The sequence below is a fragment of the Cajanus cajan genome, chromosome 11, assembly GCF_000230855.2.
Source record: "Cajanus cajan strain Asha chromosome 11, NIPB_CcT2T_4, whole genome shotgun sequence".
Classification (NCBI taxonomy): Eukaryota; Viridiplantae; Streptophyta; class Magnoliopsida; order Fabales; family Fabaceae; genus Cajanus; species Cajanus cajan.
Genome location: NC_138527.1, coordinates 34,504,648 through 34,521,547, shown reverse-complemented (window position 1 = coordinate 34,521,547; position 16,900 = coordinate 34,504,648). Strand labels below are relative to the sequence as shown.

At 28.6% G+C, this 16,900-nt stretch overlaps 2 protein-coding genes across 4 annotated transcripts; one reads left to right on the top strand and one right to left on the bottom strand.

Moving 5' to 3' along the window:
• Positions 1 to 5,375: 5,375 nt before the first annotated feature.
• Positions 5,376 to 8,819, top strand: LOC109791501 (isoflavone reductase homolog). Its single transcript, XM_020350799.3, has 4 exons — positions 5,376 to 5,835; positions 7,594 to 7,834; positions 8,072 to 8,275; positions 8,363 to 8,819. Exons 1-4 carry the CDS (start codon positions 5,437 to 5,439, stop codon positions 8,524 to 8,526), a joined length of 1,008 nt encoding a protein of 335 aa, XP_020206388.1. The 5' UTR covers positions 5,376 to 5,436; the 3' UTR covers positions 8,527 to 8,819.
• Positions 8,820 to 8,997: 178 nt separating this feature from the next.
• On the bottom strand, positions 8,998 to 12,057 carry LOC109791502 (Homeodomain-like superfamily protein). 3 transcript variants are annotated; one of them, XM_020350801.3, is made up of 6 exons: positions 11,288 to 12,057; positions 10,656 to 10,732; positions 10,106 to 10,166; positions 9,837 to 9,873; positions 9,576 to 9,645; positions 8,998 to 9,467 (listed from the first exon to the last, which is right to left on the bottom strand). In XM_020350801.3, exons 1-6 carry the CDS (start codon positions 11,421 to 11,423, stop codon positions 9,075 to 9,077), a joined length of 774 nt encoding a protein of 257 aa, XP_020206390.1. In that variant the 5' UTR covers positions 11,424 to 12,057; the 3' UTR covers positions 8,998 to 9,074. The 3 variants fall into 3 exon arrangements, with proteins under 3 accessions (XP_020206390.1, XP_020206389.1, XP_020206391.1); XM_020350800.3 differs by having other exon boundaries at positions 9,837 to 9,909; positions 11,288 to 12,055; XM_020350802.3 differs by lacking the exon at positions 9,837 to 9,873 and having other exon boundaries at positions 9,576 to 9,628.
• Positions 12,058 to 16,900: the final 4,843 nt, after the last annotated feature.

The window sequence follows — 16,900 nt, the reverse complement described above, 5'->3', positions numbered from 1 at the left end:
CTACTTAATCCATTAAGTTATATTTCCTTTTTTTAAAGTTTATAAAAAAATTTCAAATTTACTTTTAGTCTTCTAAACTTTTCTTTATATTAAATTAATCTCTCTAAATTCATTCATAAAATGATGAGGTCGGTCATTTTTTTTAATCCCATCATATGTTAGGGACGGTGTCTCACGTGAAACACACTTCAATTGTTCAAATACAACTAAAAAAAAAAAACAACAACAACAACAAAAACAAAAAAAGTACAACAACTTTAACTATAAAAAAAAAATGTCATCCTACAACTAAAACTGCTGCGAGAAACACGAATAATTCTATGTCTTATCTAAAACACACTTTAATGAGGTTCTGAATTATGATAGTAGCATGTTAAAGCAACTAATCCAACAACTTTGTCATGTGAATTCACATGTATTAGTTGAGCTGAAAAGAACGAAATTCGCAAGTTGCTTGAAGTTTCAAAGGACAATTGTAATTGTTGAATCTTAAAGCCTTTGAATGGGAAATGCTTCAACATGGTGACAACCCCAGCAAATAAAATGTTATTTTAAAGGAGAAAGCGTTGATGCAAATGCAATGACCGAGGAAATCATAAATTATTAAGTGAAATATGATAATAAAAGTTATTATTAAAGTAATGAGATATTATTCATATATCTTATATTTAGTTTCTTGATAATTTTAAAAAAATTGTTATATGATGTTATCATGATTATGTATGTTTCCGTTTCTCATTTATGGAATAGATAACCCAACTGCTATGATTTTCATATGCAACGTTGGTCAATAACTTGAGTTCTTTTCTCTTCAGTTTTCCTATGTTACCAATTCAAAGTGGACAAAACTAAAATATAAAATTTAAAGCTTTCTAATTCAAGATGTGATGAAGTAAAAATATCACCAAACTGCTGAACAAAATTCATCACCTCCCCGACCGTCCACATCTTAAATATATAATATAATATAATATAATATAATATAATATAATATAATATAATATAATATAATATAATATAATATAATATAATATAATATAATATAATATAATATGCAGAAAAATATCAAACCCAAGATAATCAAAAGAGACCGCAATCACGGGCATCAGAAATTCAGAATGATATGAAAGTTCTTGTTTTTACTCATTTAGTCAAAAAGATCCGGATTATAAACATCAGTAAATTTAAACTGTTTTGTAAATATATTTACATTTTTTTATTTTCTTTTATACTAACTGTAACATCAATTAGACGACCGAACATCAATAAATATTTTAGAATTTAGAATTTAAGATTTACGAATATGCTTAATGTTGGTAAATATACGTTTAGATGTTAAATTTATTTTTATGACTATTTTATTTAGTAATATATTTTGACTAGTGTAGATTCATAGGAAAAGTAATACATTTAATAACCAAATGTTATATTAATTAAATATAATAAATATATATATTATATTTGATAAATATAATAAATATATTATATTTGATAAATATAATATTTAATAATATTTATCACTAAAATTAATACATATTATGTATAATGTTATATAAAGGAATAAATAATTTAGTAATCGTTTTTTATTTCCATATTTTGTAGGTGTATTATACTTCTCAATTATAATAAACTCTCACGATCTTAATACGAAATTTTGAGTTCACATGCGATTCTCGAGCTAATAAATTCTCGTAACCCTTACACGAACTTTCAAGTTTACACACAATTCTTAAGCAAATGAACTCTCACAACTCTCACACAATTTCTAAATTCCAGTGCAATTTTAGAGCAAAGGAGATCTCATAACTTAAACACATAACAACAAACTCTCGAGTTCAATTGTGAACAATAGAACTTTTGTGCTATTACCAATAGGCACTCTCTCACACATTATACAAAATCTCACAAACACAAACAATAGACAAGCAAATATCAACATAAAAAAAGTCCTCAAATAACTTAAACATATTGTTCAACAACTACATTAAACAACTATCAAATCCTCAAGCAAGAAACATGTCAACCATTTACTTGTTTACCTTCTTCCCAACTATTCCAATATCAACCACTTGCTTACTCAATCTACCTCAATCCTGTCAACAACCAAAATTTCAATTGTAACCTACCCAGCTAAATTTCCCTTCTTAGCAGTAGAAATAACCATACCCCCTCTAGCAAAGATGCTTCCTCATCTTGCTCCACAATCACCTCCTTCTCCATCACTAAAGCCTCAAAATAAGCCTCTATCTCCTACTCATCACACGCTACCTCATCCTTATTTAGGATGTTTGTCTCATTCACTAACTCACCTTTGTAAACATCAAAGTCAATGTTTAGCTTAACACGAGGAAAGTCCAGACTAAATAACTTCACATGTCGAGCTACCTTTTCAAAATTCCTCACATGCTTTTCACAAATCATTTCCTCTATCATTACAAAAAAAATCAAGATTATCTACGGAAGAAATTCATAGATAAGCATGAAAATTCGTAGATAAGTCTTAATTATCTACAACAAAAAATTTGTAGGTAATAAGGTCGTAGATAACGTTATCTACAAAAAGTTTATCCGTAAATAACCTTATATACGAACATATTTACGAATTACCCACGGAAGTTATTATCTATGGATTATATCTATGATAAGATTTAAAAGACTTATCTACAGATTATTTCTGTAGATAACTTATCCACGAATATTTCAGTAGGAAAATTTTTGTTTAATTTTAATAAATTTATTAATATAACAATCCTCATATTTGGCCTCTCAAGAATGTTATTTCACGACACTTCTCTTTTCAACGTGTTTTGTCCTTATTGCACAATTTTTGGAAAATTTCCCAGAAGGTCACTCATCCCTATATTACTCAAAGTCGAGCACGTTTAACTGTAGAATTCTAATGAGATAAGCTACTAAAAAGCAGATGCATGTTGTCAATATAAGTAGTACAAATTAATTCATTTAAGTCATCTTCAACTATACAATCTCATACTTCTACTATTTTTGGATCCCTCTCATTTCGGTGTGTCCGGACCGCTATAAAAATATATAATAATTATATTACCAATAATAATAATTATATTATATTTAATTAATCTTTATTTATATATACTTACTTTTATAATTAACAATCTACTTATTTTTATTTAAAATTAATATTATGATACAATTTAAATTATTTATTATAAATTTAAAAGTTTAAATAATAATTTATATATTTTAAAATGATAAGGGTTATAATAACACCGATGTAACTTTTACTAAGTATTACACCGCTCAATAACTTTATATTAAATGTGAATTTTGTAAATCCAAATGTTAGATTGGTTAATAAAAGTGTTATTAAATGATATTGATTTATTTTATTTTATTTTTTTTAAGAACATTAACTAACTTTCTTAACCTCAAGCGTGTGGTTCAGCGGTAGGGGTTGATCCACGCTTAAGCAAGGTTAGGGGTTCGAATCCCTGTAGCGAGGAGATTAGTCACTGTTGTCGGCGGTGGATACTCTAAGAACGAACCAAAAAAAAAAAACTAACTTTCTTAGTTAATGTGAATATTTTTTTTCTAATTTTCAAAATAAAAAAATAACACAAATAAATATCACTCATTTATTAAATACATTACATTTATTTTTAAATACAATAATTAATATTAGATAAAAAAATCAATTTATTTCCATATTTATAAGGATACTGTATTAATTATGTCATAAAAATACTATATAATTATTTTAATTCAGGTTTATATATATTACATAAAAAAATATATGGAATATGTTGTTATTAAGACGTTTAAAATTAAAAATATCTTTTCCAGATTCTTGAAATTTATAAAATATTGATAATTTCAATTGAGAATCGATTCGTCTTAAACATAAATTTGTGATTAAAAGTGTTACTTTATTTTTATAAGAGTGACAAGTGAGTATGAGCAAAATAAATAATTTTAGAGCAAAATAGTGATGCTAATATATATTAGTCATAATTTTGAGCCAGAGATATAATACGCGGAAAAAACATCAAATCGAGATGATTAAACAAGATTGGATCATTACTGCGTCAGAATGACACCATAGTCGTTTTTATCACCTAATTATGTATCATTTTAGTTTTTCAAATAGTTTCTTTTTTACAATCAGTTTTTAAATAGTTAATCCACTTCAATCTTTAAATTTAATTCAATTAATATCTATTTGTATAAAGTGCTGACCTTCAGACGAAGATATTGGTGGGACATGATAATATTTTTTTATATTACAGACTACTGTCAGATCGAATAAATTAAAAAAAAAAATGATTAAAATTTACGTTTAAGCAATCGCATTTTTGAAAAATATTTCTTACAGAACTAAGACAATAATAACAAACATATCTTTTGGGGACTCATGATGCCGATGAGTGTTAATATCGGCTTTTGATTCGTTCTTTTGAAATTGGTATCAATTATTAGTTAAGAAATCACCCTACCTTAACTCTGAGCTTTGTTTAAAATGCATACTTTTTCTTTTTAAAATGGATTTTAGAGATGATTTTGAGTTGGAGAGAAAAATAATCACGTAAAATTATTCTGATCTGTTGTATATATTACTATTCAAATTGACGTTTGTTTATTAATTTAAGTAGCATTGCGGTTGGTTGTCAAATTTTTAAGTTTCAAAATTTTAGATTTAATAAAAAAATAACGTTGAAAAAAATAATTAATTTTGATGCAGCTAAGATTTCGAAATGGATATTTTTGCTAATATTATGGTATCCAAAAAATATTACTATTAAGAAAATAAATGAATGGTAATGGTGTATGAAATTTTGTTTTTCAAATTCTCTCAATTATTTATTTATTTTTAGTAATATATCTAATACTTAATAATAATTTCACGTAAGTGAGGGGCTTTTTCAACCCCTAACGTTAAAATTTAACTTTATTAATATCAAATTTTAAAATTACTTTAAGATTTATCTGAATAATTTTTAAAAAAGTAATTTTAGAAAGAAAATATATATTTTACAAATGCTAATATGGAAATTGAAAATTTTTTACAAATTAATTTATACATAAGCTAGCTTGTTTTATTTTTTTTAAGAAATTATTTTATTTTTTATTAAATTTTTTTTCTCCTAGAACTTAACAGACCTCTAGTATCTAAAAGTAATTAAACTTTTTTAAGAAATAAACTATTCATTGTGTAATAAATACCTTTTAATAAAAGACTAGTAAATTTTGAGTGGCTTAATTAAATCAATAATAAAGACTAAAGAGTGCCTTTAATATTTATCATTTTCAAGGCCAACAAGTTTCCATCTAGAGAGTAACTTGAACTACACCTTTTCTATATATACATATATTTTTTTCATGGTGGGTAGAAAAGAAAATGATATTAAAATACCAGTATTGACAAAAAGAGCAAACGTGAAGGTAAGGGGTTGAGTTGAGTTCATGACAAGTGTTTATAAAGCTGGGCTTAGTTATTATTATGTGAGTCAAAGTGAGTATAGAGGAGAGAGTATGGGAAAGAGCAAGGTTCTTGTTGTGGGGGGCACAGGGTATATTGGGAGGAGAATAGTGAAGGCAAGTTTAGAACAAGGTCATGAAACCTTTGTTCTTCAACGTCCAGAGATAGGTCTTGACATTGAGAAGGTGCAGATGCTTCTTTCATTCAAGAAGCAAGGTGCTCATCTTGTGGAGGCTTCTGTCTCTCATCACCAGAGCTTAGTGGAGGCAGTGAAACTAGTGGATGTTGTCATTTGCACCATGTCTGGGGTTCATTTTCGTTCACATAACTTGTTGATGCAGCTCAACCTTGTTCAGGCCATTAAGGCTGCAGGGAATGTTAAGGTATGATGTTCTATAAGCTTATTGCCTCTCTCTGCAGAAAAATATTTGGTATAAGAGTATCACATGTTTGTTTTACCAGTAATATCTCTGTAAGATGTAATGTATAATTGAGCTTTATTAATTTGTTGATTGAAAAGTATGTCATTAATGACTGATATTTAATGACGTGATAGATTTCAACCATTTAATAATTTCTTTTTTTTAATTTATGGATCTTGTAGATCCATTTGGCTAAGTAAAACAATTAATTAATTTGAGTAATATTAGATTTTTTAAGGTATCGAATTTAAATTATGGAGATGAAATAATATGGTTGGAGGAAAATCTCACAGAAGGTAGTTATTTATATTTTTCAACAAAAGTTAATGATCAACAAAGTTATCAGATATTTTCTACAAATAATAAGTGAAAAAATGTTAAATTGTGGATACTATGAGCAGGTGATTTTGATTTTCAGTTGTGAAACGCGTGAATGATTATTTTAATGCTAATTCTTGATTTTTTTTCTCTCGACAAATATGTTAACTAATTGACGTTAAGATTAGCCACACCTGAATGATCAATTGGTGGGATCTCCTTTCAAATTGATATGTTATTTACGAGGAAATATTTTATAAGAGTTATTTTGATTAGAGGAGCATAATCTAATTTTATTTACGAGTCTCTATTTATAGAGAAAAATTGTTATATAAAATTATATATTGATATCCTATTATAGAAAACAAGGAAATAAATCCTAAAATAATCAAAACAGATTAAATCTAAATATTTGAAATATAAATCAAATATTTTTATCAAAATCTAATTTATTTTCCTAAAGATATTTAAGCATATTTTTAATATTGATGGGGTTATTTTATTATAATCATTTTTATATGGTTATTACACAAGCATACTCCACAATAATTAGATATTGTCCGCTTTGAACCTAAGTCCTCACTATTTGCTTTTGGTCATTACCTAAAAAGCCTCTCAATCATTGAAGTGTGTTTATATTATATAAGTTGTTATTTCTTGTCTTATTTTAACGATGTGGTACTTGTTTGCAACACAAATATGAGGTAACACATTAATTTATGTTGAAATTTATTAGACAGAATAATTATAGTTAACATCATACGTTTGAAAAAAATAAATCTGAATAAATAATTATTTATTTTAAGAAGTTTTTTAAAAATAAATGTTTAGTCCTTAAAATAAGTTAAAGTAAATCAATATATTATATCTTTAAGCACAAGAGTCAACTTAATAATGAAAGGTTAAAGTAATATGCATAGAATCTTATATTTAAATATAAGTATCATCATTATAATTTTGATAGATAAAAATAAATGTTATATTTTAATTTTTAAATGTCTTATGATTATGACTTAGATTTACTACTTTTATTTTTCACATTACATAACAGTTTTCATTTTGTTGATAATAATTTTCGGCCTGCCATTCTTAATAAAATTTCTCTTTTTTATTCTATTTTTTTATTTAAGATTTAAATTAGAGACCTTAAGTTTTTACCAACAACTTTTTAGGTAGAAGAATTCTTGTTTGATACAACTAAAAAAATGTTTGGTAATGGATTTTCAAATTATCAGCTCAAAAATACAACAGCTGAAGAGAAGTGGAAAATAATGTTGGGGAAAAAAAACTGCTTAAAATAATGTAATAATGTAATCTTGATTTGGTCACATACGATTTAATTTATATCTGAATCACATTTGTTAGTAACCAAAAATATATACAATTTGTTTCTTTCTCTAGCGTTTCTTGCCTTCAGAATTTGGCATGGACCCAGCACTTATGGGGCATGCACTTGAACCTGGAAGAGTCACATTTGATGAGAAAATGACTGTAAGAAAAGCTATTGAGGATGCCAACATCCCTTTCACTTACGTTTCTGCTAACTGCTTTGCGGGATATTTTGTTGGTAACCTCTCTCAAATGGGGACCCTACTCCCTCCAAGAGACAAGGTTCTTCTCTATGGTGATGCCAATGTCAAAGGTACACCTAATTTTCAAATTAATACTTTTTCATATATTTATTACATATATGGCATAGTGTGTCAATTGTATTCATAGTTTAAGAAATTAATTAAATTACTAGGATCAGAAGTTGAAATAGCATGTAGATATCCTTTGAATCATGCCGATATTATAATTATGATGGATAAACAAAAAGTTTAAGAAATTAATCACACGTGATCTAGTATTTTATTCTAATGATGAATTCACTATGCAGTTGTTTTCATGGATGAAGATGATGTGGCCACATACACTATTAAGACAATTGATGATCCTCGAACGTTGAACAAGACGGTGTACCTAAGACCACCAGAAAACATTCTCACTCAAAGACAACTAATTGAGAAGTGGGAGAAACTCGTAGGAAAAGAACTAGAGAAGTCAAGCATAAGTGAACAAGACTTTCTTGCTTCCATGAAAGGTAAAAATACACCCCAAAGAGAAACAAATGGAATTTTGGATTAGTTCATATCAATAAAAATGTGACTTTAATTCATGTGAATTCCAGGTTTGGACTATGCTAGCCAAGTGGGAGTGGGGCATTTCTATCATATTTTCTATGAAGGGTGTTTGACAAACTTTGAAATTGGAGAAGGTGGAGAAGAAGCCTCAGAGCTTTATCCAGAAGTGAAGTACACACGCATGGATGAATACTTAAGAGTGTTTGTGTGATCTGATGAGACTATAAGCTTCAAAAATTACTTATTTGACCAACCAAAAACAATAAAATTAGGTGTTGTTATAATAAAATATTGCTGACCTTACTTGTTAGTTATTTTATTTGTCAGTTGAATGGTTTGTTATCATGTTTTCTGTAATTGTGAAATTTCATTCTACATTAAGAAGTCCCTTGTGCCATAAAATTGAACGTGCAATCTTGAGATTGAATTATCCATAATTGTATTAAGATGTCCCTTGAAACAGGGAAAGGAAAGGTTAATAAACAGTATTGCATTGGTATGTTCTGTTGTGTCTCCAAGTTCCAATTACTACTAGAACATGAATAATGGACTATAGAATTGAAACTTCAATTTTAAAAGGAAAATAGCACTAAAAGCATGGACTACAAATTTCCTTTGGAATAGGTAGAGATAACACGCTGTCATGATATGCAACTTCAGTTGATAAAAGAGAGGGAGAAAATTATGGAGAATAGCAAGGGGAAGGGTACATTATCTATCATTCAATTCAATGGTTAAACATGTGACAATTAAAAAATTTTATACCCTATACGAAATCATATTGGCATCCATTTCAGCTCCACCTGCAGATACAAGGTCATTGCTACCTTTGATGTTTAAGTCAAACTGTATTGAACCCCCTTCAACTTTAGGCTTTTGGTCCCTATTTTCTCCTCTCACTACTTCCTGATATTGTAAAGCTGAGCCATGGCTCTTACTATAAAAATCATTCACGTCTATTATGTTTTGTTTGCTATCTTTGTTCATATTTTCCATGAAATGTGACAAAGCAGAGTTGAATTCAGTCAACTGAGCTCTTGATGCTTCAATACTGCCTGGTCCATCCAGGGAAAGGCTCTTCTGAGCTTTCTCTAACACTGCTTGCAAATACTTCCCTTGTGCCTCTATTCTCATCTGCAATTTCTTCTGTACCTATTGGCATGAAATAAGTTTTGCACAAGTTAATTAAGATTTTCTACAATTGAACTACAAAATTTTCTTAGACATGGTAAAACTATGCAAGTTAAAAATGATAAATACCTCTAGCTGCTCTTCCAACCTCTTTTGAACTTCAATCTGATGTCTTAGCGCCTCTGCGATTGGAATTTCTCTATTTTGGTTATGAAAAACTTGTTAGGATAAGGAGAAACTAAACAAGTGCATCATGCATGCTGTGAGTTGCATTTACACAAAAGTAAAAAAGCTAATTATGGAGATAAGAAATTTTGATAAGAATTTGGCTCATGGAAATGCGTGTAATCTAAAAAAAGAAGTGAAATGATTGCTTAAATTTTAACATACCCCCCTTCATTATCTCCTCTGTGACTGGTGTTAGGCCCTGAAGAACGATTACTAAAATTTACATACGAACATCCTTAAAAGAAACAGAAACATGGAAACAATATTATCAAACATTTCCACATCTTATGTTCTCGATTTTAAGCAAATAGCTTGTAAGGTAAATAGAATGATAAAATCTCAGAGGGAGAAGTTGGTCGAACTATTCTAGATAGTTAATTAAAATATTGAATGTGATACTAAGTGTTTGTCAAAACTTGAAATGGACTCACTACTATTCTCTTTATGCAGTTCTTCATTTTGTTTTCGAGCCTGCTGTCCAAGTCTATACTTCTGCAAATTAACAAATAACAAGCAATACCAAATTAAGCCTCCAAATGGAAATTCTTTGATGATGGTTGGGAGAATACAAGAAAATGAAGGACAAACAGGAAAGACAAATTTGAACAATAGTCAGTCAGTACATTACAATACAAAGCATAAAAAATTATCTATAAGAAAAAGAAAGGAAAAAAAAGATGGAGAGAAAAGCCGGCACATGAGTGAGGTGTTCTACTTCAAATATTCCAAAATATCATGGACTAATAATATCAGTATTTTCAGCCCTCCATGTTTCTATTTTAATCTGTTTCCATCTTTCTACAATATTATCTTATGGTACTAATTAATTAATGATAACATCAAATCAAAATAACTTATACTTTTTCTTTTCACTTGTCCATTTACTTTTCCTTCTATACCAATTAAAAGGTACCCTAGTGAATGAATCAATGAGGTTTATTATATGTAAAATGCTGAAGAAAAAGAGAAAAAACTGATTACCTGTAAATGGCTCTTCAAATGATATAGTGTCAGACCTTTCAAGCCCATTAACCTCAGAACAGACTTGGGAGTCGCCTCTGAACACAAAACAAACCAATTCAGATTAATGTCGTTTTCTAACATGCGAAAACCTCCACAAGCATTTAGACATAAGATTAGAAAATTTTCAATATGGTAAGCATTTAGTAAACTAATATTGGATTAGCCCAGAGTACATTAGCTGTACAAGCAAAACCCCTAGAGTATAATCTTGAAGGAAAGTGATCAAAGTTTCGTACCTTAAAAAGAACTTACAAATGAGGCAAAAACCAAAAGCCACTTTAGTTTATAATTTTATAAGCAGAAATGGTGGGCTACATCAGCATCAGATTACACCAATACAAGTTTGCTTGATAGTATAGTATACAATATATAATTTTATTTTTGTGACACACCAATTTCTTGATTTGGTGCTGCAGCAAGTAATTGGAGGTTCTAAAATCTAAAAGCACCCCATTGTTTCACTTTTTCTAATTTTCTCACCTTGTTTCAACGTAAGTTACAACCTTAACTTATCTTTTAAAGTTAACTTTTGTGTATCAACAACACCACCAACTAATATGATTGAAGAAGAAAGAAAAAATTATACATACTATCGGGGCCACCAAGCTTTGTGACTGCATCCACAAACCGGTCGTGAAGATCTGCTGTCCATCTTAGCCTTGGCTTCGGGTCTCTTGTCATAGTCATCACCACTCCATTGTAACTTTCTCTTCCTCCACCCTCCATCACCCACTTCACACTTCACCTTCAACTACCCTTCTTTTCTTTTCAACTTACAAAAAGCAAATTCGAACAACCCCCACTTGCAGGTTTTGCTTTATACCTCTCAGCCAAACCGTGCCTTCATTCTATCCCAAAAGTGGAAAAGAAGAAAGGAAAAAGAGAGGGATATACCATATACCATATACCCCTATGCAACTAGTGAACCATGTTTTTGCTAATGGAAGAATATGTTAGCAATCACACTCTGATTGTTGGCAATCATAACCTATAGGAACGAAACCATAAACACCAAACAAGTCAGAGGAGAACATAACAGAACATCATTGATAAGACACAAACAGAGGACCAGTGTTTGTGACAAAGAAAAATGGCTCAACAGCGTAGGAAGCAACACTAGCAATAACAAAAGCATTAAATACGGCGTTTGATGGGCTTATATAATGCTCTTTTGCAACAGTAATTCAATTATTTTGTTTATAGTAATAAATTATTATATGATGCATTAAGGCATGGCATCGTTTAGGTGCAATGCATTAATGCATGTACATGATATTATATTGATATTAATATGAGATTGTAGAAATTAGCAGCTACATAGAATTGTTTGAGGAACATGTTAGAGGAAATCTCGGCGACGAATCCGAAGTAACATCGTGGATACTACGTTTATTTAATGAAAGGGTGAGGTGTTTGCTTTGGTGCGTGTTGTGGTCGTTGGATGCGAAGGGAGATGAGGAGGATCCAACGGTGGGAGGGAGCCACGTGGATGCAGCGTGGAATATTCGGACGAAAGAGAAAATGGAAGATGAGAGTCCAAAAGGGTCACATGGATTGGATTGGAAAGTGGATCCCACGAAACGAACACGTTTCGGTTTGTCCGTTAAGGATGGTGACCAAAGAATATTCTCTCTCCACCGGAGGAATAGAGGTGGGAGATGTAAATCTATACAAACACCACAAATTTTATCTTTTCAATTTCATTTCATTTCTAAAATTTTCAATTATTTAGTAAAATCTCTTGATGGCCCTTTGGCCCTCTTTTTAGCATAGAGTGAATAAAAAAATTATAAATTATAAATTTAATTTTATTTTATATGTAGCACGTTTTAAAAATAAAGTAAAAAGTAAATGACATTTTAAAAAATGGTACTATTTGATTTTTGTTAAAAATATGTAACAATTCTAATTGTTTCAAGCCTTTTAAATATTGAACAAACGTTGTGATCAGGGTCGAGATCAATCTAATTTATCTCATTTGCTTAATTTTACAGTTTTTCCTTCAAGTTTAGGTCATTACAGTTTTCTTTGTAGTATTTTTATGAGCTTTCTTTACTGCTTTTCACTAAAACTAAGAAAACCACATAATCTCAATTTACAATTGCTGGAAAGTTCTTTGTAGCGAACCAAGAATCCTATCAAGGAACACAATCTCTTCCTCATGTTAATTGTCCAATTCAAGAATCAATAGATGTTAACCAACACAATAGCTGATCACATTTCACACCAACAAACATATATCCAATATTGTTAATAAATTAACCAATATTTATGAATCACTTTATACAATTTCTTTAGTTATAACTGTTCGTTAAGTAAAAAACGTTTGAATTAGTACATGTGGTTAAGGATTTGAAGTAATTTTTCATTCTCTATTTTTTTCCTTAGCCACCGAATAAAACTGTTTGCAAGCTATATTTGTGTAGTAATACTTTGGGTGAATTTTTGTTGTCAGTCTTAATATGTCATCCAATAATATTAAGAATGTATGTCCTTGTTCTAAATATCCCTCTTATTTATTAAAAAAAATACAAAAAAGTTATAAACATTTATTTTAGAATTACTATTGAAATGGTAATAGATTATGGAATTTTTTAAATTATAATTATTAATTTTATAACTTAACATTTTATTCTTTAAGGGTCCGTTTGATAAGAAAAAAGAAAAATGTGAAAATAAGGTGAATATAAAGGAAAAAAAATGTGAAAGAAAATAGGTGAAATTTTAGTTAAAATAAAAGCTTTTTGTTTAAGAAAATTAGAAAAGTAATTAATAAAAAGATAAATAAGTGAGAAATGAAGTGAAAATAAATCTTTTTTTTTTATTTTTCACCTCTTTTTATTCCTCTCTACCAAGCATACTCAACTTTTTTATTTCTCAGTCATTTCTTTTGTCTTAACTGTATTTCTTCTTCACCAAAGGGTAATTGTATCCCTCTTTAGTTGGGCCACAATGAAAGTTTCACTACCAAAAATAGTGTCCAATATGCAAGATAGTAGCATTCTTGATTTAAAGATTGTTTAGTCCGTGAAGAGGTGATGATCCTTCAAGATCTAACACCTAGTGTTTTTTCTGTCTCTTTTACTCTCTTTTTATCGTCTTCTGTTCATTTTTTAATGCCTGGATTTTATTCCTTGTGTTCTTTGGGTCCATCCCACCTTGGCACACGCCAGAAATATCTCTTACACTGTTTTATCCATGATTAATTGCTATAGTATGGCTAAAAAGCTAAATTATATTTATGTCCAATTAATTTCAGATTTGAAACTCAACCATAAGAATCGAAATTAAAAGTTTGTTGATTCTTCATTTATCCGAGCTTATGACAATTCCTTTTCCTTGGCAAAAACTCTTCTTGCCTAAACTTTTATTAAAAGCTTAAACAAAATTATTAAACAAGTGATTCAAAATGAGTATTAAATATTCTATCTCTCCACATATCATTTTCCAATTTAGTTGCTTTCCCTTTTTTTTTATGTTTAGACAATGTAAGTATGAACTTATTGTGAATTTTTTTCCTTTAAAGGAGAAATTTGACCAAATAAAAGAGCTATTTAAAAAACTAAAAGAAACTCTTAACAATTTTTTAAAAAACTTTTGACTTTTACTTTTTTCCTTTATTTCAAATTCTAATATACACAAAGAAACTACTTTAATTTTGAAACTAAAACTTTAGTTTTCAACTTCAAAATCTAAAGTATTGTAAAACTCTAAAAACAAGTTAAGTAAAACATTTTAAATTCTAACATTTTTGCTCTTGTTTTATGCATTAATTTAGAAAATGACAAAGCGGGTCAATTACTATTAGAGCCGGCAACGTTATACAGTATGATACTAGATGACAAGTTGGCATGGCAATCCAATCTACTATGGATCACATGTTGGGTTGGGTTACAATGTCATGATGGTGGGAAAATGTTCCAAATCGCATGCCAACACCATACGTTGTTTCTTCGAAAGTTGACAATTTAACTTTTTTTAATTATAGTAGCCAACCTTCGTAGCCTCTCCTAAAGGCACCTTCTCTTTTGAATACAAGTTTTTCCAAAGGCAGTAAGAAAAGTGTCCAATATGTTAATGCTACATTTGAATCTAACATGTATAATGCAGAATCCATATCTTGACTATTTAGGACTTACAATTTGATTATCACCCCAAAATAAATAAATTAAATAGTTAATACAAATAAGAAAACTGGGTAAGATAAAAAAAAATTTTGAAAAAAAAAAAAAAGCAACATAGATGTGGAAGCAGAAGCATTATGATCATATCTGCATAAAGCAGAAGCAGCAGCACCACTAGGCCACTCTAGTTGGTTGGTTATTTGCATTTTTGTTATTATAATTTTGAGAAATTCTACGTTACTCAATAAATTTTAGGAATTTTGAAACAGTTGATTTATAGATAAACAGTTATTATGTTGCTGTCAAAAACTAATTAAGATCAGAGAAGAATAATCGTAAGTCGCAGCAATAACTTGCTGTTCCATGGGGAAAAGCAACATTTGAATAATATAAAACACCATCGAACATTTTTTTTACTCCACAAAATATGTTACTAAGAAAAGGGATTTATGATCCAAAAGGATTAAATCTTTTTCAAACAATAATTAGATTTTTAAATTAAAATACTTATAATTTTAAATTTAGGTTTGTGTGGTTCAAAGAAAGGAAAAGATTTTAATAAAGAAGAAGGGAGAGAGAGAAAAAGGTAACTCTTTTATAGTTTTAATTGAAAAACATAAATAAGAATATTTTAGAGATTACATTTAAAATATTTAAAAAATTTCTCCTCTAAATTTTTTCAATATTAAAGGACTAAAATTAGATGAAGAAGGATTGTTAGACTTCATTCCTTTAAAAATTGAATCATACAGCAAAAGTTTTTTTTAAAAAAAATAAAAAATCTCCTTCTCCCCAATTCCCTCGAATGAAACACTATATAAAAGAAGAAGGAAAAAAAAAACTTAATTAGTTAAGGATTTAATTGAAGTAAATAAAAGTTTCTTTCCTAAATAGTAAAATAAATTAATGGCAACTAATATCTATTTATTGGATTGAAAATTAATATTTATTAGGATACCTTATTAACTCCTTATAATTTTTTCTTTTTATTATATTTTTTTTTCTCTCGTATTTTTTTTATTAGCATTGTATTGACACAAAATATTTATCATAAAAAATAATTATTAATTTTTGTTAAGAATTATGAGAATACACACAACATATTTTATTTCATATACATAATAAGGATTAAAACTATAAACATGTTTTTCCTACCTAAGCAATATAATACTCTCATAAAAGTATTCATTGTCCTTTACCTTTCGGACAATGTTTCAAAAGTCCATATAAACATCAATTGGCCAAAATTCAACTCTTCCTACAAAGAAATTATTAATATAGGTTAGGGAAATATCAATTATCTTAACCAATCACTATAGAATATATATTTAAACTTTTCAACCTTTAAAAATAATAACATTTAATTACATATCATATAGATACTAGTTAGAGTCATGTGGTCCATGACCACTTGATAATTTATCTCTCGATGAGCATTACTAGATGATTATCATTATCAAACTTCAAGTTTCTTCTTCAGTTGTTCTTCTACCTCCCAAAAGTCAAGCTTGTTAATGCATTCAAAATCTATTGGATCATATATCTGCTTGTTGTGGTAGAGCGTGGAACAAAATCATTCAAATATGATATTAAAAAACATAAATCACGCTAAAGAAACTGTCACAAGTAACTACAGAAATTCTTAAAAGAACTCTGCATGTCCTAATCCTTTAAAGCACAGGAAGATATACCTACCACCAGTTATTCAAATGCAAGTTATAAGCGACAAACAAAGTATTTGATGCTCTAATATGTTCCTTTCCTTTAATTTGAATGAATCTGCTCATATTCTAAACATTTTTTTTTAAGTTTCTTTATCTAAAATAAATAATATTTTTTTTAATAGAAAAGGTGTTAAAAATACTTCTAAAATTGTATTTAAATATGTTTATATTCCAATTTCAAATCGATCTAGTTGGAAAACTATGATCCAACTATCTCCACCATTTATCTATATATTTATAATCAACAAACCATAACGTTTATGATTTTATATACATATATATATATATATATATATATATATATATATATATACATTTTAATTTAAAATTTAACGCAACTGACAGTTTAACTAGA